General features: G+C 37.1%; 1 protein-coding gene across 3 annotated transcripts in view; it reads left to right on the plus strand.

The window, feature by feature from the left end:
• The window catches only part of TXNDC16 (thioredoxin domain containing 16), a 130,532-nt gene that overhangs the window by 66,102 nt on the left and 40,657 nt on the right, over positions 1–23,773 (plus strand). For all 3 annotated transcript variants that reach the window (XM_039469220.2, XM_074393931.1, XM_039469221.2), the window contains exons 15-18: positions 6,126–6,294; positions 6,626–6,762; positions 19,214–19,298; positions 21,425–21,563. In XM_039469220.2, coding sequence (XP_039325154.1) covers positions 6,126–6,294; positions 6,626–6,762; positions 19,214–19,298; positions 21,425–21,563 — 530 coding nt within the window. The remainder of the gene's footprint in view (positions 1–6,125; positions 6,295–6,625; positions 6,763–19,213; positions 19,299–21,424; positions 21,564–23,773) is intronic.

Genomic DNA, 23,773 nt, shown 5'->3' on the forward strand with positions numbered 1-23,773 from the left:
TGATTATTCTTAGGTTTGGTTGTTTAACATAATTCCAAACTTCTTGGAGTCTTTGTTCATATTTTCTTGTTTTTGTCTTTGTCTTTGTTGCATTGGGTGAATTCCAAACCTTGTCTTTGAGCTCTGAAGTTCTTTCTTCTGCTTGTTTGATTCTATTGCTGAGACTTTTCAGAGCATTTTGCATTGCGATAAATGTGTCCATTGTTTCCTGAAGATTTGATTGAATTTTATTTATGCTATCTATTTCATTGACTATTTCTCCCTTTAGTTCTCGTATCATTTTTTTCAATTTCCTTACATTGGTCTTCACCTTTCTCTGTCTCCTCCGTGATTAGCTTAATAACTAACCTGAATTCTGTCTCAAGTAGATCATAGATTTCTTCTTGGTTTACATCCATTGCTGGAGAACTAGTGTGATTTTGTTGTTGTTGTTGGGGGGAATTAAAGCATCTTGTTTTGTCATATTATCAGAGTTGGTTTTCTGGTTCCTTCTCATTTGGGTAGGATCTTTCAAAGGGAAGGTCTAGGGCTCCAGGCTGTTGTTCAGTTTCTTTTGTCCCACAGGGTGTTTCCTTTTGATGTAGTACTTTCCCTTTTTTTCTAGAGATGTGGCTTCCTGAGAGCTGAGCTGTAGTGATTGTTACCTTTTTTCTGTGTCTAGCCACCTAGCAAGTCTCTCAGATGGTACTTGGGGTTGTCCGCACAGAGTCCTGTGATGCGAACCATCTGTGGGTCTCTGAGCCTGTGGATACTGGCACCTGCTCCAGTGGAGGTGACAGAGGGGCAAAATGGACTCTGTGAGGGTCCTTAGCTTTGGTTGATTAATGTACTATTTTTGTTCTGGTTGGCCTCTTGCTGGGAGGTGGCACTTTCAAGAGAGCATTGGCTTGAAAGTGCACTGGTATTGTGAGAAGCATGGGTGGTTAGGCAGGGCCTTAGAACTCGCAGGAGTATATGCCCTTTGTCTTCAGTTACCAGGGTGGGTTGGGAAGGATCATTAGATAGGGGCAGGGCTAGACATGTCTGAGCTCAGACTCTACTTGGGCAGGTCTTGCTGGATGGCTGCTGTAGGGGATGAGGGTGAGGTTCCCAGGTCAATGGAGTTGTGTTCCTAAGAGGATTATGGCTGCTTTTGCTGTGTCATGCAGCTTGTCAGGGAAGTGGGGGAAAGCTGGCAGTCACACCTCACCCAGCTCCTACACAGCACAAGGGCCAGTCTCATTTCCACTGTACCCTGGAAACAGCACCAAGTCTGTTTCCAGGCAGTGGGTTAACAGGGCTGAGAACTTGCCCCAGGCTTCCTGCAAAAATAAGGAGGGCTTTCCTTCTTCCCCAACCTGTGGTCTGCATGTTGGATTCATGCCCTCCCCCAAGTTCTGGCCAGGAGACTTCTTGATTGGTTCAAACTGTTACACAGTTCAGCTGGAGGTTTCCTTCTCCCTGTGGCCTTTTCTGAATGCCCCTGGCAGCCTTTCTCAAGGACCCCTGTGAGGTGAGGCAGAAATGGCTTGATAGGGGACCCAGGATCCCACAGGGGTTTTCCTGCTGCTTCCTCTACCCTTGAATTTTGCTCAGCCTTCCAAATTGACTCAGCTCCAGGTAAGGTCAGAATCTTCTCACGTAATCTAGACCTTTAGGTTTCCCAGTCGGGGTGTATGTTCATGGGTGGACAAGCTGCCTTTCCCACTTCCACAGTTTGGGCACTCACAGTATTTGGGGTGTCTCCCAGGGCCTACTGGTACAATCACTTCCTTCAGAGGGACTGTGGGTTCTCTTGGCTTTCCTAATGTATTCCTGTGGTTGTTCTGGAGCAAAAGTTCATGATGCGAGCCTCCACACACTGTTCTGTCTGTCCCCATTTCTTTTATTTCCAAACCACGTTTGAATCCAGCTTTTCATTTGTACTGAGTGAAGGGGTAATTAAATCTGTAGACACTATGATGTCTAATCTTTTTTTTTTTTTTTTGAGATGGAGTTTCACTCTTGTCGCCCAGGCTGGAGTGCAATGGTGTGGCCTCATCTCACTGCAAACTCTGCCTCCTGGGTTCAAGTGATTCTCCTGCCTCAGCCTCCCAAGTAGGTGGGATTACAGGTGCCCACCATCATGCCCAGCTAAGTTTTGTATTTTTAGTAGAGACAAAGTTTCACCATGTTGGCCAGGCTAATCTCAAACTCCTGACTTCAGGCAATCCGCCTGCCTTGGCCTCCCAAAGTTCTGGGATTACAGGTGCGAGCCACTGCAACCAGCCTCTAATCATTTTTTTATAAAGCAAATCCTCTTATTTGCTTTCATATTTTCCTTTATGCAAGGCAAGTTGCAATCTATGGACCAAATTCAGTTTCTTCTTTTAGATTCTCTAGCCTTATTGGCAAATAATTAGATGAAAAGCGAAGGAGGAGAAAATATAAATCATAATGAAGTAGTGACTGGATAATGTTCCTCAACAATATGATTAATTATCCTCCTACCTATCCCATTTAGTTAGACACCAAATGAAAATGGAAAAAGATTTCCTCACATTTTTTAAAAATTAATGACCAAATAAAGAGACTACCTGCCCCCTCAATGCAAGAGCTCAGAGCTGTGTGTGTTTGTAGAATAAAAAAGTAAGTAAGCAACCCAATACATGTTTTTTTTTTTTTTCATTCACTATGTTCTTTATGAATAACAATTTTTTTAGTAGTCAGATATCAAATAAATGGACTATTTTGGAAGTTCAGGGAACGTAATGTGGAAATGCATTGCGTAAGTTATAATGTTTTGTGCCTACGTTGAAGCCTATACTATAACTTTATAAATTAGAAAAATATTATAATACCTTAGGCATTTAGTCCTATCATCTGTCTTTCATATTGACTTAGTGGGAAAAAGCCATTTGTCATCTTAGTCCAAGACAATGAAGAATGTTTTTTAGTCTGTCACCAGATGGCAGCAAATGTCAAAATTTTATACTTACAAAAAACCTGTATCTAAGGTAACATATTTTGTCCTTTACATTAGGAACCTATTTGAAATTACTGCCTTGATAAAGTACGTAAGATGTAGTAATATAGGCATCTTAGAATATTAGACTATTCCAATTGGAACATGAGTAGATATTGGAACCATTTTACAGGAATGAAAATAAAACTTTTAAATTGGTAACTTCAGTATAAGTAGTTATATAACTTTTAATGATAAATGTCAGTATTACTTTTCTAGTTTTAAAGATGACACGAAAGTTTTCCATTTCAACTGTAGAGACAAAGGAATAATCACATTTTTAGCAGTGGTGGACATGTTGAGGATGCTTATTGAAAACAACTGCAGCTGGAAGAGCTTTATATTCCATAGTTGGGTGTCAATATATAACATGGCACTTCGTATAAACAAGCATCACCAGATGTTTATTGATGAAATTGAAGCAGCTACATTGTCTGGGGTATATACCCTGGGGTTCGTTGTCATGCACCAGGAAAATTTAGGTCATGGACACACACAAAGAGTTTAAGAGCAAAGGTTAAATAGAAGAGAAAGAGAAACAGCTTCCTCTCTAAAGGGAGGGGTATCTGAGAGGAGAGGACTGTCTGGTGACAAATGTGCTGAGTTTTATAGTCCAGTTTGGAGACGTGGTGTGTGATTTACATAGGGCTCATAGAACTAGTTTGATCAGGCATGATTTTTACATAGTGGCACAGGGAAGTCTGGTCACCTCAACCTAATCTTACACAGGTGGGCTTTCCATTTGATTATGGCCATCTTGTCTGCTCCTTATAGCACACGTGGCTGGCAGAGAAGGGAGAATGGAGCCGCCATCTTGAAAATGTTTGGTCCTTAGTTCCTGATTTGGGGCTACTTTTCATTAAAAAGAAAAGCCTTGGGCCGGGCTCATTGGCTCCAGCCTGTAATCCCAGCACTTAGGGAGACCAAGGCGGGTGGATCACGAGGTCAAGAGATCGAGACCATCCTGGTCAACCTGGTGAAAACTCCGTCTCTACTAAAAACACAAAAAATTAGCTGGGCATAGTGGTGTGTGCCTGTAATCCCAGCTACTCAGGAGGCTGAGGCAGGAGAATTGCCTGAACCCGGGAGGCGGAGGTTGCTGTTAGCTGAGATCGCGCCATTGCACTCCAGCCTGGGTAACAAGAGCGAAACTCCGTCTCAAAAAAAAAAAAAAAAAAAGAAAGAAAGAAAAGCCTTACCAAGGACTCCCATACTCTTGCTGTCTGCCTAAATGATTTTTTCTTAACTCGTATGTCAAAATGATTAAAATAAAGGATAAGAGAACTTGGATAGGAGGTCACTTAGCAGGTCAGATATGGGAAGAAATAAGGATTTGTATTTGTTTATATGATCATACAAAATTCAAGTATTAATATCCTTTAACATAAGAATTTAAAAATTGTGAAGAAATATCAGTGTACATTCTACACGTTTTTACTAGGTACATCCTGTGTAACAGACATTGTGCCAGGTAGTGGGTATATAGTAGTGAATAAGACAGTCTAAACCTTGCCTGTATTATCAGATTGTTAATACTAAATCTAAAGTGGTAAGTTATTGCATTTATGAGAAGGAATCAAGAATCTTTGAAAATATACAAATTAATTTCAGTATTAAAAATTTTGCATGTACTCCGGAGGCTGAGGCAGGAGAATTGCCTGAACCCAGGAGGCGGAGGTTGCGGTGAGCTGAGATCGCGCCATTGCACTCCAGCCTGGGTAACAAGAGCGAAACTCCGTCTCAAAAAAAAAAAAAATTTTTGCATGATAAAATGTTAAAATATCACGTTTACAATTTTAATCATATGATTAAGTTACATTTAGGGTATATCCTAAATTGATACACAAAGATTCCTTCTTTGATCTACTATATTAAATCTTATTTTAAATTTTTTTATTAGAATTTATTCTTTTGAGTTGTATGGTGCTTGTTTTATTTGGTGTTTGATCTCTTTCCACACAGTGATTTATAATATTTTAGAGAACTTTATATGTTGTATTATAGAGCAAGTAGGGATTTCTGTTTGAGATTCTACTGTGTGTTTTCTTAGGCGGAAAATAAATTATGTTTAGGCAGGATAGGTATCTGAAGTCCTAGATGAGTTTCACATATGTCATTTATTCACATGCATATTTAAGGTGCTGCAGGTGCTGGAAAATCAGTGATAAATAGATCCATTCCTTGCTCTTAAGGAGTTGTCTTGGTAGAGAGAGACATTAATCAGATAATGAGCAGTATATAATTACATAAGGAGGTAAGGAAAGGAGCATGGTTCTATGATAACATATAACAAAGGAACCTGATGTAGATCAGTGTATCAGAGAAGGCTTCCTTGAAGTTGTACATGATGTGAAAGATTTAACTCTGCAAAGGTTGGTGGGTGTAAGCTGGTACCAAAACAGATGTGAGTTTTGAAAAGATATCTCTAGCATTAGTTTAGAGACACTGAATTCAAGGAGGTGAATTAGAAGCCTATTCTAGTTATTCAGGAGAAATTACAACTTTTGAGTAGTGGCAGTAAAGAGAAATGGACAGTAATTAGAGATATTAAAAATTTAGGTGGTAAAATTAAAAAAAAAACCATGCTGATTAATCAATAGGCATGAAGGGCTTGGGAATGGAGAGGTATGAAAGATGAGGCTTTGTTTTTTGAGTTGCACAGAGCAGCAACATTCACCAACAAACACAGAAAAGGAACCATGTATGGTTTTAGACTTGTTGAGTTTGAGGATGTTTCTGTTCAGTGGCAAACAGAGAAGTAGTAAGGATACATGGGTCTGGAACTTCAAGGAGTTTGGGCCAAAGACGTAAATTAGGGTTCATTAGATTGTCTGTGGTTATTGAGGTTGTGTAGAAAGAGACTGAAAAAAACAAGTGAAGGCAGCTTAAGCTGAGTCTTGAGGGACTCCTAACTCTACTGGCAGAGGAACCTGCAAAAGGGACCAAAAAGAAGACACTGTAAAGATGGGGAAAATGTCAGTAGTGAACGGTGTTGCAAAGATCAAGGGAAGGGAGTGTTTAAGCAGGAGTCTTTAATGCTGAGAGATTAAAATAAGAATCGGCTAGAAAAACATTGAAAATTCTAAGCAAATGCATTTTTCTACATTAGTAATTACAAAATATGCGTTTTCCTTTTATTTAGGTACATCTACTATGCTTCTTACTAGAATAAACTGTGCAGATTGGTCTGATGTATGTACTAAGCAAAATGTTACTGAATTTCCTTTTGTAAAGATGTACAAGAAAGGCAAGAACCCAGTATCTTACACTGGAATGTTAGGAACTGAAAATCTCCTAAAATTTATCCAACTGTAAGTATTCAGCTTTATTACAAGATCTCTAAATGTTTAGGTCTGTGAAAGTTCTAATTCTCAGACTTTGCTAACATTCTTTAAATAGGTTAAGGAGGATACTAGAATTGAGATCATAAAATAAATATTCATGAGAGTCTATGTACATTTTGTCACTTTTGGGGAGATAGTAATTTTGTTTAATGAGTCTGATTTTCTTTAAGAATAATATTTAATTTTCTGTATTTATCCTATGTAATATATTATTTGCTATGTTTAGTATATTTTAGTTTTTTACAAACTGAAAATATCTTTAAAAATTAATTTTTAATATAGTTATATATTCATCCAGCAATAGGATTTCATATCCAGTGAATATAACATCTATCCAAGAAGCAGAAGAATATTTAAGTGGGGAGTTATATAAAGACCTGATCTCCTATTCTAGTATGTCAGTATTGGGACTATTTAGTCCAACCATGACAACAGGTAAGTATAGCTGAGCTTTTAAATTATACAGTATTATTGCTTGCTAGTTTTATTTTTTAAGAATATCTTTTTAAGTTATAAAGAATTTCAAAATTATAGAAGTTTGAAGAAAAATAAAATGCTGTAAGCTAATTGTTCAGAGACACATACTGTTAAATTTTGTTGTAATTTCTTCCATCTTTTTTCTGTTTACCTACACATCGCATGTTTATGTAGGTTTTAATATAATTGGGCTAAAGCTGTATGTCTAGATTAGAATCTTGTTTTTTGTTTTTGTTTGTTTTTGAGACAGTCTCGCTCTGTTGCTATGCTGGAGTGCAGTGGCGAGATTTCTGCTCACTGCAACCTCTGCCTTCCGGGTTCAAGTGATTCTCCTGCCCCAGCCTCCTGAGTAGCTAGGACTACAGGTGGCACCACCATGCCCAGCTAATTTTTGTATTTTTAGTAGTGATGGGGTTTCACCATGTTGGCCAGGATGGTTTCAATCTCTTGATCTTGTGATCCACCCGCTTCAGCCTCCCAAAGTGCTGGGATTACAGGTGTGAGCCACCGTACCCAGCTAGAATCTTGTTTTTATTTAACATTATATTGATGTATTGGTATTCTTCATGAACATTATGGCTGCATAATATTTGGTGAATATATATACCAAACTGTATTTGAATTTGTTTATTTTGTTTTGTTTTGTTTGTTTGTTTTTGCCTGGAGTGCAGTGGGGTGATCTTGGCTCACTGTAACCTCCACTTCCTGGGCTCAGGCAATCCTCCCACCTCAACCTTCTGAGTAGCTGGGACCACAGACATGTGTCACCATGTCTGGCTAATTTTTTGTATTTTTGTAGAGACAGAATTTCACCATGTTGTCCAGGCTAGCCTTGAACTTCTGAGCTCAAGCAATCCACCCACCTTAGCCTGCCAAAGTCTTGGGATTACAGATGTGAGCCACTGCACCTGGCCTTATTTGACTATTTACAAACAATATTTGTACTGTTTTCTTTTTTTTTTTCCTTGCTGTATGTGAAGAACATTTTTGAGTTTTTGTATTGATTTTAGACTATATAATGAATTTGGATTCCCAATAGAATAATTTATGTCTTCTGTAAATTGTAGGTTATATACATTACTCATTGATTTTTTTTTGAGGCAGGATCTCGCCCTGCTACCCAGGTTGGAGTGCAGTGGCACAATCACAACTCACAGCAACCAAAATCTTCTAGGCTTAAGTGATCCTCCCACTTCAGCCTTCTGCGTAGCTAGGATTATAGACATATGCCACCATGCCCACTAATTTTTAAATTTTTTGTAGAGACGAGATCTCCTTATGTTGCCCTGGCTGGTCTCAAACTCCTGGGCTCAAGTAGTCTTCCTGCCTTGGCCTCCCAAAATGCTGGTATTATAGGCATGAGCCACTCTGCTTGCCCACTCATTTTTTAACATAGGGTTTTATTGTTTGTCTAATGAATTGGTGTGTGATCTTTGTATATTAAGGAGATTAAGCTTTTGTCGTTTTGTTCCAGTTATTTTCCCTCAGTTTGTTATTGCTCGTTAGTTTGTTGAATAATTCTTATATAACAGTTTAACTTTTTAATCTATTGATTTTAAGATTTCTTCCATTGCTTTTAGCTATTAAAAACATATCATTTTTATCAGCTAATATTCACCTGTATTTTCTTTTTTTATAGTATTTTCTTATTTTAATTTATCTTGCTTTGTATATTTGTTTTTAAAAATTTTTTCAATAAAATACACATAACCTAAAATTTACCGTCTTACATGTTTTAAAGTGTATGTTCTACAAATATTAAGTATATTCACATTGTTGTACAACTAATCTGCAGAACATTTTCATCTTGCAAAACTGAAACTCTGTACCCATTAAACAATAGTTTTTCATTTCATCCTCCTTCCAGGCCCTGGTAACCACTGTTCTGTTTATATGAGTCTGACTACTCTATGTACCTCATATAGTTGGAATCATATAATATTTGTCTTTTTCTGACTGGCTTATTTCACTTACCATAGTGTCTTCAGAGTTCATCTGTATTGTAGTATATGTCAGAATTTCCTTCCAATTTTAAGCCAAATAGTATTCCATTGTATGTATATCATATTTTGTTTATCTGTTTATCCATTAATGAATGTTTGGGTTACTTCTACCTCTTGGCTCTTGTTAATGCTGTTGTGAACATAGGTATGGAAATACCTCTCTGGGACTCTGCTTTCAATTATTTTGGATATATACTGAGAAGGGCAATTGCTAGGTCATATGGTAATTCTGTTTTTAATTTTCGAGGAACCCAGTACTATTTTCCACACTGGCTGCATCATTTTACATTCCTACCAACACTGTATCAGGGTTCCAATTACTTTAACGTCCTTGCCAATACTCATTATTTTATTTTATTTTTTATGATAGCCATCCTGATGGGCATGAGGTGATATCTCACTATGACTTTGATTTGCATTTCCCAAATTATTAGTGATGTTGAGCATCTTTTCATTATGCTTGTTGGTCACTTGTATATGTTTTTTGGAGAAATGTTTATGTAACTCTTTTGCCCATTTTAAAATTAGGTTATTTATATTTTTTGTTGTTTAGTTACAGAAATTCTTCTTCTTTTTTTTTTTTTTTCTGAGACAGTGTCTTGCTCTGTCACCCAGGCTGGAGTGCAGTGGTGCAATGTCAGCTCAATGCAACCTCCGCCTCCAGGGTTCAAGGGATTCTTCTGCCTCAGCCTCCTGAGTAGCTGAGATTACAAGTACTCACCACCATGCCCAGTTTATTTTTGTATTCTTAGTAGAAATGGGATTTCACCATGTTGGCCAGGCTGGTCTCCAACTCTTGACCTCATGATCTGCCTGCCTCAGCTTCCCAAAGTGCTGGGATTACAGGCATGAGCCACTGTGCCCGGCCTGCAGAAATTCTTTGTATATTCTGGATATTATCCTTTATCAAAGATTCGATTTGTAAATATTTTCTCTCATTCTTTAGGTTGCCTTTTTACTCTGCGATTTTTTTAAAAATTTTTATAATTTTTAATTTTTTTCTTTTTACCTGTATATGTCAAGGAATTTTTTTCTTTTTTAAAAGTTTTTAACCCTGTTTTAGTGCATGGGATGAGTATAGGGGCCAACTTATTTTTTTTCCTAATATTTAGCGTTTATCCTTTTTTTCTCTACACTGTATGTGATTTCACCATCACCTTATTATTTATCTATATGTGTGTTTATATGTCTGTTTAATTGTTTTCTATTTTATTCACCTTATCTACCTATTGATACTTAATCTATTAGTTTTATAATACATGTTGACTATATGGTCAAGTCTCTGATTTGTCTTTTTAAGTATTTTCTTGTTTTTGTTTTCCTATTGACTCTTCTTGGGGAACTTTAGTCATTTATAATTTTTCTCTTAACTGATTTGGGTATCTCCTGCTTGTTTTAAGCTTCGTTGGTGTTTCTTTAGTTTTTCTCTATTTTTAAAAATACAGTGTATGCTGCTTTAGCTTGTATTTTCTCCAGGACTAGAGAAAAATATTCCCCCAAAACGTATTTGAACCTATGAAGTTAAAGATCGTTTCAATGAATTGGACTCCCTCTTGTGGAAGATGGTTTTAATTTCTTTCTTTTTTTTTTGAGACAGAGTATTGCTCTGTAACCCAAGTTGGAGTGCAGTGGCATGGTCTCGGCTCACTGTAGCCTCTGCCTTCAGGTTCATGTGCCTCCCAAGTTGCTGGGACTGCAGGCATGTGCCACCATGCCTGGCTAATTTTTGTATTTTTAATAGGGATGAGATTCTGTGGTTTTTTTTTTGTTGTTGTTGTTTGTTTGTTTGTTTTGTATGCTGTGGTCTCATGTTACGGACTCATAATATCTTTATTGCTGACTTTTATTTATTTTTTATTTATTGCATCATACATAACCAAATGTAAGTTTTTGAAAGAAAATCCTTGCATTCACTTTTCCAACATTTTTGCAAACATACTCACCACCTAGATTCTACCATTAACATTTAGTATTTGCTTTAGTACATACCTGTATATCTTTCCATTTATTAATTCACCTTATTTTTGATGCAATTCAAATTAATGTTTTTGCATTAAACTTTGATATAATGCTTATAACAATTATTTTACTTTGACAATTTTACATGGCATCATGAAGTACTGTATTCCTTTAATATCACACCTTCTCTTTTCTTAGACTCTTACTCTTTATTTATCTCTTGCTTCACAGGAATGTGTATTTCAGTAAGTTATTAAAAAAGGGTACACATAGGGTGTTTTTTCTAACCAGTGGTATTTCTGGTAATGTTATTTGTTGCTTTTGCATCTAGGTGGCCTCTTAAGTCAGTAGCAAAACCCTCAATGTTTTCTTCACTATACTAATTCTTACCATTTATCTAGGAAACTTTGCTCCTCCTTGTTTTTTTCTTTTCTTGAGATGGATTTTAAATTCTGAATGAAAGATTTTAAGATATTTGTCTGAGAAGAGGACCTTACTGTTCTAGCTTTATATTTGCACATAATAGATACTATTAACTACTTATTAAATTTTGCTTTCTACAAATTTACATCTAGCAATTTTTTTCTACTTTGTTTTCAGAATTGTAAAAAGTAAAAGCCAAAGAAACTTACAAAAAAATAAGAATATTAATGTGTGCCCTGTGACTTATCATTTTTGAAGGCAAAATCCTAGAGAGAGAATCTTTTCTTTTTTCAGGCAGAGTCTTGCTCTGTCGCCCAAGCTGGGATGCCAGTGGTGCCATGTCACTCACTGCAACCTCCACCTCCCAGGTTCATGCAGTTCTCATACCTCAGCCTCCTGAGTACTAAGACCACAGGCATGTGCCATGCGGCAGCACACTCAGTTAAGTTTTTGTCTTTTTAGTAGAGATGGGGTTTCACTATGTTGGCCAGGCTGGTCTCAAACTCCTGGCCTTTAGTGATCTGCCCACCTCAGCCTCCCAAAGTGTTGAGGTTACAGACCTGAGCCACCATGCCTAGCCTTATAGAGAGCATAGCCTTACTAATGAAAAACAATTTTTTAATGAAAAATTGGGAAGTTTGTGTTTTACTCCTCCATCTTCCTTCACTTTTGAATGTTTCTGCTCCCATGATTGACATTGTTCTCTGTGTACCTCAGATGCCTGCTGCCCTAACTTTCTCATTTATTATTCACACTAGACCTCCTTCCCAGAAGATTTTAAGTCTTCAGATAATAAAAAGCACGAATATAATAAAGTCATCGAAGACAATGTAAAAAGTCAGCAATAAAACAGTAAGGGACAATTATATAGAAAGTCTGAAAACACTGTCGTTTATCATAAAACTTAGTCCCAAGCCATCTGGTAGCAATCAGAAACAAAAAGATGAAATTTTTGCCACCTATTATCATACGTAATAAATTGCAACACACAAGTTAGGATGCTGATTAATCCACAGAGAAAACTTTTTCCTAATTCACATACTGAAAATAATTTTTCATATATTGTTTTTTACATAGGGAATCAACATCAGAAATGGTGTACTTGATCATATTTTTACCCAAAAGATGATAAAATATACATGTAGTCATCTCACAATGAAAGTCAAAAACATAATGTTAAATTATTTAAAGGTAGTTCTGGTATGCTAAAATGACATAGTCTGGATATTATACTTCATTGTTTCGCTGGATTGTTCACAACATTTTCTGTTAGAGATTCATTCCTTTTTATTTCTTTTAGTTTTTTTGTTTTCATTGTTTGCAAACATTAATATGTTAGTAGCTGGACTATCAACATCTATTGAAGAGAGAATAAATAATGATAAAATTTTTATGAATTTATTAACATTTTTATATAAATGTATGTTTTGCTAATAAAAGCTAACTCTGGTTAAATTTAGCCTAAACCTGCTTCCTTATGTATTTTAAGTTCAGCCTAAAGGTTTCTCTATAAATAGTGAACTGTAATCTAACTAGATGTATAAACAGACTATAACCGGCTCTTAAATCACTCATCAAGTTTTGGTCAATCAGAGGTGGCCAACTGTTTAAATTATGTTCAAATAAGACAAATGTCAGCTATAACCAGTCTAGCTATTTCTGCACCTCTCTTCTGTTTTCTGTCCATCACTTTCCTCTTACTGTCTGTAAATCCTTTTTGACTGCATGGTAGCACCGGAGTTGCTATGAACCTATTCTGATTTGAAGGGGCTGCCCACCTGGCAAATGGTTCTTTGCTCAGTTAAACTCTATTAAATTCAGTTTGTCTAAAGTTTTTCTTTTAACAAATGGTATCAGAAATGGGACCTATAGTAGAACTTCCAGCCACCTCTAGAAGCATCAAGTGACCAAGTGGGGTACCCACTGGGCCCATTGTGTCCATTGCTCTCTCTCAGCCACTGGGGATTGTGGGTAAGTTCTCTTTCAGACTTTGAAGCTCCACATCTTCGTGTTTTGAGCTGTCTGAGTTTGTTTGAGCAAATTTTAAAATCTGGACTGGGTTTGGAAGTTGCTACAGAGATTGGACTGGGTCCAGGATCAAATTAGATCTGATAATTAACTGACTTAGATCTAGTTAGAGGTCTCAGATGTTTGAGTCAGACAGAAACTGACATTAAATGGCAATACTGCAGGTAGTGTGAACTTCAGCTTTCAGATGTTTGCAGGGACTTTTGTGTTCTATCCCCTTTGTTTCTTTTTCTTGCACTAATAGGTAGAAAAAAAGTCATTGACTAAGTTGATCAAGGAAATCTGAGAGCCAAAGCCAAGATTCACCATAAAAATGAGATCCTTAATTTCTAAAGAACTGAGTACTCCGCTTTCTGGCTACAACTACCTGCAAACACTTATAAAAAATGGCAAAATACTAAAGATAATTTAAAGTTACAATAGAACATTTCAAATGAAAAATGCTATACTTTAGAAGCACATTTAAAAATGAAGACTCTCTAATTAGGCTTATTCAGGGATGCCTGTTGGTATGCAGAAGCTTCTGAAAAGATTTCAATATTTTTACTGCCTCTTTTAAAAGACTCTTTATAAAAGGTAGCCAGGGCCAGGCCCAGTGGCTCATGCCTATTATCCCAGCACTTTGGGAGGCCGAGGTGGGCAGATCACTTGAGGTAGGGGATTTGAGACTAACATGGTCAAACTCTGTCTCTACTAAAAATACAAAAATTAGCCAGGTATGGTGGCATGTGCCTGTAATTACATCTACTTTGGAGGCTGAGGCACAAGAATTGCTTGAACCTGGGAGACAGAGGTTGCAGTGAGCCGAGATTGCACCACTGCACTCCAGCCTGGATGACGGAGTGAGACTGTCTCAAAAAAAAAGGCAGCCTGTAATCCCAGCAAGAGGGATTAGGCTGCTAGGCTACATAGCAAGACCATGTCTCTAAAAAATAAATAAGTAAACAAAAAAAATAAAGAACTTGCTGACTATAGGCTCAAAAAAAAGAGAGAAATCATTTAAGAGCTAGCAAATAAAAATTTTTTATAAAAGCCATATAATCTGTTTCTGTCTGGATGTCTCTATGTCTGTATGTTATATGTATGTGTGATATTTGGTAAATAAAGCTAGTTTTAAAGTTGTTAATAAGGTAAAAATGGCTTCAAGAGTGTAACTTAAATGTAATTCAGACATTTTTGCCTAGTTCTACTGGTCTGACAGGTTTATTCTATCTTTACATATTTTAAGGTCATAAAACTGCTAATTTTCTATATTTTTGGCACTTCATTTGTCTGTGGGCTAATGCTGGCTGTTGGGCTTCCCCAGAACTTTGCACACATCTTACTACAAGCCGGTCTTTGGTTTTGAGCTTCAAGATTCTGGGGTCTAGACAGGTGGCCATGGTGAGGCCTGGAGACATGTTGTCAATGCTTAGGCCACCATCTGCAGGGCCCTGTGTTGTTCCTTGCTTGGCCCAGATTTGCCTCACAGCCATGCTGGGAGTAGTCACACCCTCCAGCTATGCTCTTCACAGCTCTGTCTTCTGTCCTGCCATCTGGTATGTAAATTTAGGACCCAACAGAGCCCTGCCCTTTATAGCCATCAGGTGGATACTCAGGACCTAGGACAACTGAGAAAGACATTGAGGAGGGTACCTGTGTCATAATTTCCTTTTTTCTCCAATAATTAATCTTAAAGTCATGTTATATTAAATAATAAAATGTCTGAGTCATTCCTAAATAAGTTAAAATACTAAAGCATTAATTATTAAATATAGGTCTGTTTATGCACTTTGACATCTTATTTTTATATGATCTAAAAAGCTAAATATATTTAGATATTTTAATTTTGTTAACAAATCTTTCTAAAAATATAAAATGATTTTCATCTACAAAGATTGATATAAAACTATTCAAAATTAATTTCTAGGTTTTTACCAAAAATTTGGATTACTAAGAGTCAAAATTATAGTCAACATACATAATTAAAACTACTAAGTGTAAGAGAAACAATTCTAAATAAAGAGTCTATTAAAAAAGCACAATATATTTTTGGTGAGGAAAGTTATAAAGACATAAAAATGTGAGAAAAAAATTTAGAAGTTACAGATTGTTTCAAATGAAAGGAATAAAAAATAGATTAAATTACAGAAAGTTTTTAAAAACTTCAAAATTTTTATGGGATTACAAAAAGTTTATTTTACAATCTTGTGTGATTAAAAGGTTATTGAAATTAGATTTGTTTATACGTTTTTATTAAAATCAGCATTAGAATTGATAATACACTAATACAAGAGTAAAAATTTTTCTCTTTTGCACGTAAATTTTGTGTAATACTAATAAGATAAAGTAAAACACTTTTATTCACCTTTTGAATAAACTCTCAGAAAAGGGAGAGAGAAGAGACATATTCTGTCTTTATTTGTCTTTTAATTTTTAAAAATAGTCTTTTTTTAAAATCAAGGAATAAAGGTCTTTGCTTTTAAAACCTTTTCATTATTACTTTGGCTAAATAAATGATTTATTTTACAGTGACCTGTGATTGACTTTGATAAGTGTTTTAAATTTTTGACATAAATTTAATGGGCTTCCCAAAATCAAATTTAAAATTTTAAGTGAAGTCTTTTTGATCTCAAACTAACTTTGATACGTTACAGAGGGCCCCTGCAGTATCCAAAAGAGAGATAAACAGGTTTATTTAATATGCAAAATTACATGAAAAACATTGTCAGAAAATAATGTTCAACTTTCTTTGAGTTTCATATGATTTTTAAAATAGTTTTCTTCTATTTCTTTGAGAAATATCATTGGTAGTTTGATAGGAATAGCATTGAATCTGTAGATTGGGCAGTATGGCCAGTTTAATGATACTGTATCTTCCCATTCATGACCTTGGGATGTTTTTCTATTTGTTTGTGTCTTCTCTGATTTCTTTGAAGAGTGTTTTATAATTCTCCTTGTAGAGATCTAAGTTTTGTATTTTTAGTAGAGACAGGGATGTTACCCAGGCTAGTCTTGAACTCCTGAGCTCATGTGATCTACCCACCTCAGCCTTCCAAGGTGTTGGGATTACAGGCATGAGCCACTGTGCCCAGCCTGGATGCTCTTTATTTCTTTCTCTTGCCTGATTTCTCCAGCTAGTACTTTTAATACTATGTTGAGTAAGAGTGGTGAGAGAGGGCATCCTTCTCTTGTGCCAGTTTTCAAGGGAATCGCTTCCAACGTTTGCCCGTTTAGTATGATGCTGACTATGGGTTTGTCATAGATGGCTCTTACTGAGGTATATTTCTTCAATAACTAGTGTATTGAGAGTTTTTAACATGAAGGAGTATATTATTGAAAGCCTTTTCTACATCTACTTAGATAATCATGTGATTTTTGTCTTTAGTTCTGTTGATGTGATTAATTACATTTATTGATTTGCATATGTTGAACTAACTTTGCATCCCAGGCATGAAGCCTACTTGATTGTGGTAGATTAGCTTTTTGATATGCTACTGGATTTGGTCTGCATGTACTTTGTTGAGAATTTTCAGTGTTGATCAGGAGTACTGGCCTGAGGTTTTGTTGCCTCTCTGACAGGTTATGGTATCTGGATGATGCTGGCTTCATAGAATGAGCTGGGGAGAATTCCTACTCCTTAATTTTTGGGAATAGTTTCAGTAGGAATGGTATCAGCTCTTCTTTTTATGTCTGATAGAATTTGGCAGTGAATCCATTAGGTCCTGGACTTTTTTTGGTTGGTAGGCTATTTATTACTGATTCAATTTTAGAATTTGTTATTGGTCTTGTTCAGGGAATCAGTTTCTTCCTGGTTCAATCCTGACAGGGTGTATGTATCCAGGAGTTTATCCATCTCTTTTATGTTTCTAGTTTGTACGATATAGAAGTTAAGAATGCTTTTACTTACTCGGGTTTTCTTGCTTCTCAACTCTCCCTGCTGACAGAGCTGAAAAACAGATGTGTGTATATGTGTGTGTCTATAAAAATAATTATTCAATAAGATGTGATAGTAGAAGAAAAGCAATATTGGTAAGTAAATGTGCTTATTTTATGTAATTAAAATATATTTATAGTAGCTGAAAAGCTTTTTATGTTTCTTTTTATTTAGATAATTGAGTACTTTCTCATATTTGAGGTTGTCATATACTTTGACATAGACACAATTTTTACCAAGGAGGAGAGTATGCATGGTTTGAATGTTCAGAGGAAAATATGCATTCTACTTCAGTGGAAATGGATATGCCTCTGAGATCTACAGTCCTAAATTTTCCCATCCTATGAGTCACTTAGGATTTATGAACACATAGATTTATGAAGAGACTTTTCAAGAAACATACTCAAGAGTAGAGAGTCTTTTGTATGAGGAAATTATATGGAAATATTGGTGTACTTTTCTACTGCTACTTATCTAAAATGAAAAGCTAATACAGATTCTGTTATGTCATTGCTTTAGATATATTTCATCTATTGACTAGAATTTCACTCTGTTTTCTCTTAGAAATGAAAAGACAAGCATACAGTCCTTTTGAGTTTTTTATATTCTTATGAGTCTTTTCTACTTTGATGTAGTAGGGGCTAAAGAAAATATTTTAATGAGTTTCTCTCTCTCTCTCTTTTTTTTTTTTTTTTTTTTGAGACAGAGTGTTGCTCTGTGACCCAGGCTGGATTTTAGTGGTGCGATCTTGGCTCACTGAAACCCCCTCCTCCCAGACTCAAGCAATTCTCATGTCTCAGCCTCCTGAGTAGCCAGGGCTACAGGCACTTACCACCATGCCCAGCTAATTTTTGTATTTTAGTGGAGATGGGGTTTCACCGTGTTGGCCAGGCTGGTCTCAAACTCCTGTCCTCACATGATCCACCTGCCTGGCCTCCCAGAGTGCTGGTATTACAGGCATGAGCCTCTGCACCTGGCCAGTTTTTCATTAAATCTGTGATTGTAAATGAGCTCTCCATGCTGCCTACTGAGCTACTCTAGTAAGTTTGCTTTCCTACAAGCAGTGTTACTCAATCTTATGGAAAGTATGTACCCTTTTTAAAGAAAATAATCTTGTGGTTACCCGATGTTGACGATGTTGAATGCTTACATGATGAATGTAGTGCTGACTGCTGAAGTACAGATCTTTGGGTTCAACATGCTTAGCCTAGTAGGTGCTTTGTGACTCATTCTTCCATCAGTGTTTTTCTATTTGACTGCTATGAGTCTTTCATGTATGAATTAAACTATCATTTGGCCTTCACTTGGCAAGCATTTGGCCTATACTTCCACCCTGTGCTTTTCTCATTAGTCAACAATGATTTAATTCAGACTTGCTTCTTGGTTATACGATAGTCATTATTAACAAAATCCAGAGTATGCTGTTTATGAAAATGTATTTGGAAACTTACAGAAAAAATAGTTTGTATTTTGAATATATCCTAACAAATGAGAAAAGACAATAGAAATTAGTGAAAGTTCAAAACTAATGAAGATGAATTAGAGAAAATGTATGAATTGTATTTTAAAAGACACAGAATCTCTTAAAATTGTACAACCCTAACACAGACACTGTTAGAGGGCTAAAATTTTCAGTCTTCTGTTTTTTTGATGCATATAGACACGTTTAGATTTTGTGGTTATAATGTGCACAGCATTTTACATACCTGCTTCTCTTTTCAGGCTACACATAAGATAGCTGTTTCCATTTACTCTGCCATAGGAGTAAACCAAGAGGAAAAAGTATTTATTCAGTAATTCTGTATGATTAGAATGCTGAAAATCTTATAAATTATATTTAGAGTACATTTGTTTTGGAAGCCATATTGTGCTATATCAATTGACATTTTTTTAGTAATCCCATGTCATTAGGAGAATATAGATTTATTTTGGAACCACTTAATTATATAAGACATCTGTACTTAAATATTTGTATTTGTAATTATTAATGAATTGCTACCATCTGTAAATCTCTTCATCAGTTGAATAGCATACATAATTATAAGGGTTTCAGATTTTTGTCTTCTCTATGTATTTATAGCAAAAGAAGATTTTAGTGAAGCAGGAAACTACCTAAAAGGATATGTTATCACTGGAATGTATTCTGAAGAAGATGTCTTGCTACTGTAAGTTTATTGCTCTTTTAATTTTAGGGAGGAAGAAATTATGCAAAATAATGTTATCTAATAATTGCTTATATTTATACAGCTGGTAGAGGAAAAAAGGTAGCAATATAAAGAAATTTTATATTTCCTTTTGGGAAATAAAGCACCTGAGAAGTACCTTAGATTCTTTTTTTTTTTTTTGAGACAGAGTTTTGCTCTTGTTACCCAGGCTGGAGTGCAGTGGTGCGATCTCGGCTCACCGCAACCTCCGCCTCCTGGGTTCAAGCAATTCTCCTGCCTCAGCCTCCTGAGTAGCTGGGATTACAGGCATGCACCACCATGCCCAGCTAATTTTTTGTATTTTTAGTAGAGACGGGGTTTCACCATGTTGATCAGGATGGTCTCGATCTCCTGACCTCGTGATCCACCTGCTTCGGCCTCCCAAAGTGCTGGGATTACAGGCGTGAGCCACCACACCTGGCCCTAGATTCTTTATATATTTGTACTTCACCACCATCCTCCTATAAAAATTATCCTATTTGGATTCTTTTTTTTTTGAGATGGAGTCTCACTCTCTCATCAGGCTGGAGGGTAGGCAGTGGCACAATCTTGGCTCACTGCAACCTCCACCTCCTGGGTTTAAGTGATTCTCCTGCCTCAGCTTCCTGAGTAGCTGGGACTACAGGTACATGCCACCATGCCTGGCTAAGTTTTGTAGTTTTAGTATAGATGGGATTTCATCATGTTGGCCAGGATAGTCTCCATCTCTTGACCTCGTAATCCCCCTGCCTCAACCTTCCAAAATGCTAAGATTACAGGCATGAGCCACTGCTCCCAGCCCCTCTTTGTGTTCTATTATCTGCAGTGTGAGTTCTTTGGAGTTATCATAGTTTGGGAGAAATTTTGCTTTTTGAACATCTGAGTTTTTATTTTTCCCGTGTGTGTGTGTGTGTGTTTGTGTGTGTTTAAAAATCAGTGCTTTTTAAGCCTCTTAAATTACCTTATCTGTAGAAGATTGGACTTCTGTGGACTTCCAAAATATTTTAGTTGCTGTAGAATGAAGGACTGAACTGCAGATTTGGAGATTATTATTAATACACATCACATCCTCTGTGGCCCATTTTCAGGTATAGGTGTACTTTACTAAGCCCCAGTAGTTTTGTCTTACCTTCTGACTATAAATTTCTAATTGTAATTTCTAAGCTTAAATCTTTCATCTTGAACACTGGTGACAGGAAATATGAGGACTGTCCATCTCACAATGGGTAATCACCCACCATCTTCTACTGTGCTGTCGTTGTGCATTTAGCCATGGTCCAAAGAGCTAAACCAGTAGTTTTCAGAGTGTGTTTTGTTTATAACCAACTGGTCAACTAAGAGGCTTCTTTAAGTGATCTGAAAACTGGCCTCTCAATTAATGCTTATGATGTTATAATGTCTATACTTTGTTCTGGTATGAATTAAGTTATTATACATGACTACTTCACTAGTAATTTTACCCAAAGCTTTCTTCCTATTTAGATAATTTTCTTTTAGGTTTAGTTAGCGAAAGGGATTGTGGGAGGGTGGATTTGGGCTCTTGTTTTAGTGGAGAGAGTACAGACTCTGTCAGGAACAGAGTCTGTGTCAGGGACACCTCATTTGAAGTCTGTGTCTGCCATTTATCTTTCTCTAAGCCCTATTTCCTCATCTGTAAAATGAGGTCATAATGGCCACTTTAGTTCTGAAAGTTAAATAAAAAGATAATTGAAATACCTAGTATAGTGGCTGGCAGATAGTAGGTTTCTCATAAATGCTCATTTTCTTATTCAGCAGTGTGGTGAGCAAGTCCAGAAAGATTGAGAACCATTCAGCATGTTCCAAATCTTATTTATTTTCTTGTTGAGTAAGTTGCATAGAAAAAAACCTGGCTAGATTACTGCCTTGTTGCTTTTTAAACATCTAGTTTGTCATAGATTATTACCTGTTGCTTTCTTTTAATCTAGGTTGTCATAGAATATAAGTTTGTCTGGAAATTGAGTTGATTTTTTCCCTTAGCAGTAGGACTTCCCATTTTCTGCCTCACATTGTGACCTCCTAGCCTAAATTTTCGTGTTTTTGACATGCTATATTTTGATTGTGAATTTTAATACTACCTTTCTCCATAGGTCAAACAAATATGCTGTAACTCTTCCAGCCCTGCTGCTTGCCAGACACACAGAAGGCAAAATAGAGAGCATCCCACTAGCTAGCACTCATGCACAAGATGTAGTTCAAATAATAACAGATGCATTACTGGAAACATTTGTGAGTATGTTTCATAATAAGGGTGATATTTAAAATAAAATCTAGATCAGTCAAAAACAGTATATTTTAATACACATTTTTCCACTTTTGTTGGTACAGGGCATGGTGATTTGTAAGTTGAGGTTTCATTGGGTTGTTTTGTTTTATTGACCAGTCATTATGCATATAGCATTTTGAGTCTACTGCTAAAAGTTTACACGTCTTGCTGAGACCACTGTGGCTGAAGTCCAGTTCAAGTGCTTAATCCAGGGTGAAATTTGTTATAAAGCATGTGTATTCTGGAAGGTCGGCCTGCCCAGCTTCAAATCATTGGTTGATTTCTTATTGACTGTAGGTTAACTTCTCTATTTTTCCATTTCCACATGTGTAAAATGTAGCTCATAGTAGCATCTGCTGCAGACAGTTATTGTGAGGACTAAATGAGACATGATTTGTACAGTGCTTTGTGTGCAGTGTTTACCCCACAGTAAGCATTCAACAAATATTAGTTACTATTATTATATGGGATTTTTTTTTTTGAGATGGAGTTTCATTCTTTTGTCAGGATCTCAGCTCACTGTAACCTCCGCCTCCCGGGTTCAAGCAGTCCTCCTGCCTCAGCCTCCCGGTAGCTGGGATTTCAGGTGCTCACCACTACACTTGGCTAATTTTTTTTGGTATTTTTAGTAGAGACAGGGTTTCACCATGTTGGCCAGGCTGGTCTCAAACTCTTGACCTCAAGTGATCCACTCATCTTGGCCTCCCAAAGTATTGGGATTACAGGCATGAGCTACCATGCCCAGTCCAGTTTTTATAAAAATTTTAATTTCTGGAGGGAGGGTGCCAAGATGGCCGTGAGAAGGCAACACCAGAATGCAGCTCCCAGTGAATGAGATGCAGAAGGCTAGAGGACTTCACAAGTCCAAATGAGGTGCCGAGTTCGTTTTGGTGGGACTGATAGGGCACTGAAAATAGCCCAGGGAAGAAGCCACAGGGTAAGAGCCACCCAGGGGGACAAATCAAGATGAGAGGGTTGGCGTGTCCCCACCTGAAATGTACAGCCAGCTCAGAGGGTTGGGGGACCTCACCCCCTTGGTGCTCCGATTTGAATCCTGTCCTTACCTCATCCCTCATACAACCCATGGTCCATGAGAGCCCTGTGAGACTGTGGGGCGCCATGGGTTGTTGATGCAAATCTGAGCAGCGGGTCCCACCAGGCATGGCAAGTTGTTGCATAGACCTGGGCAGAAGTTTGGATTAATGCCAGCGGATGGACCATCCCACAAAGGGAGGCAGAGTTGAAAGCAGGGAAACAGACCATAAGGCCTGGCAGACCCCACCTCCACAGAACTCAGACTGAAGCCCTTGCTAGAGAGCTTGGCAGCAAATACACCAGTTTGACTCCAACCAGGAAGATCCAGCTCTGGCATAGACACCATTGGGAAGGTGGGACCAATTCCACCTGCTTCAAACTCCAGCGAAGAGCCACTTACCCAACAACCTGACTGAACCCAAGACAGCCCAGCAATACCCTCTACAGGCCAAAAAAGATACAGCTCCAACCTCAACAGAAAAAAAGTCCACTTAGAGACTCCTCTGGTAATCAGCAACTTCAAAGATCAAAGGGAGATAAATCCACGAAGATGGGAAAAAAGCGCAAAAAGCATGAAACCATCAAAGAACAGAATACCTCTTCTCCTCCCAGGGATCGCAACTCCTCACCATCAAGGCAACAAAAAAAGACAGAGAATGAATTTGACTAATTGACAGAAGTAGGCTTCAGAAGGTGGATAATAACAAACTTCTCTGAGTTAAAAGACCATGGTCTAACCCAATGCAGAGAAACTAAGAACCTTGAAAAAAGATTAGACGAAATGCTGACTAGAATAACCAGCCTAGAGACGAACATAAACGACTTGATGGAGCTGAAAAACACAGCACAAGAACTGCATGAGGCATACACAAGTTTCAACAACCAAATCGATCGAGCAGAAGAAAGATATCAGAGATAGAGGATCAAATCAATGAAATAAAATGAGAAGGCAAGATTAGAGAAAAAAGAGTGAAAAGAAATGAACAAAGCCTCCAAAAACTATGTGATTATGTGAAAAGACCTAATCTACACTTGATCGGTGTACCTTAATGTGACAGGGAGAATGAATCCAAGTTGGAAAACACTCTTTAAGATAATATCCAAGAGAACTTCCCCAGCCTAACAAGGCAGGTCAACA

Source organism: Saimiri boliviensis, chromosome 2 (genome assembly GCF_048565385.1).
Source record: "Saimiri boliviensis isolate mSaiBol1 chromosome 2, mSaiBol1.pri, whole genome shotgun sequence".
In the NCBI taxonomy this organism is placed as follows: Eukaryota; Metazoa; Chordata; class Mammalia; order Primates; family Cebidae; genus Saimiri; species Saimiri boliviensis.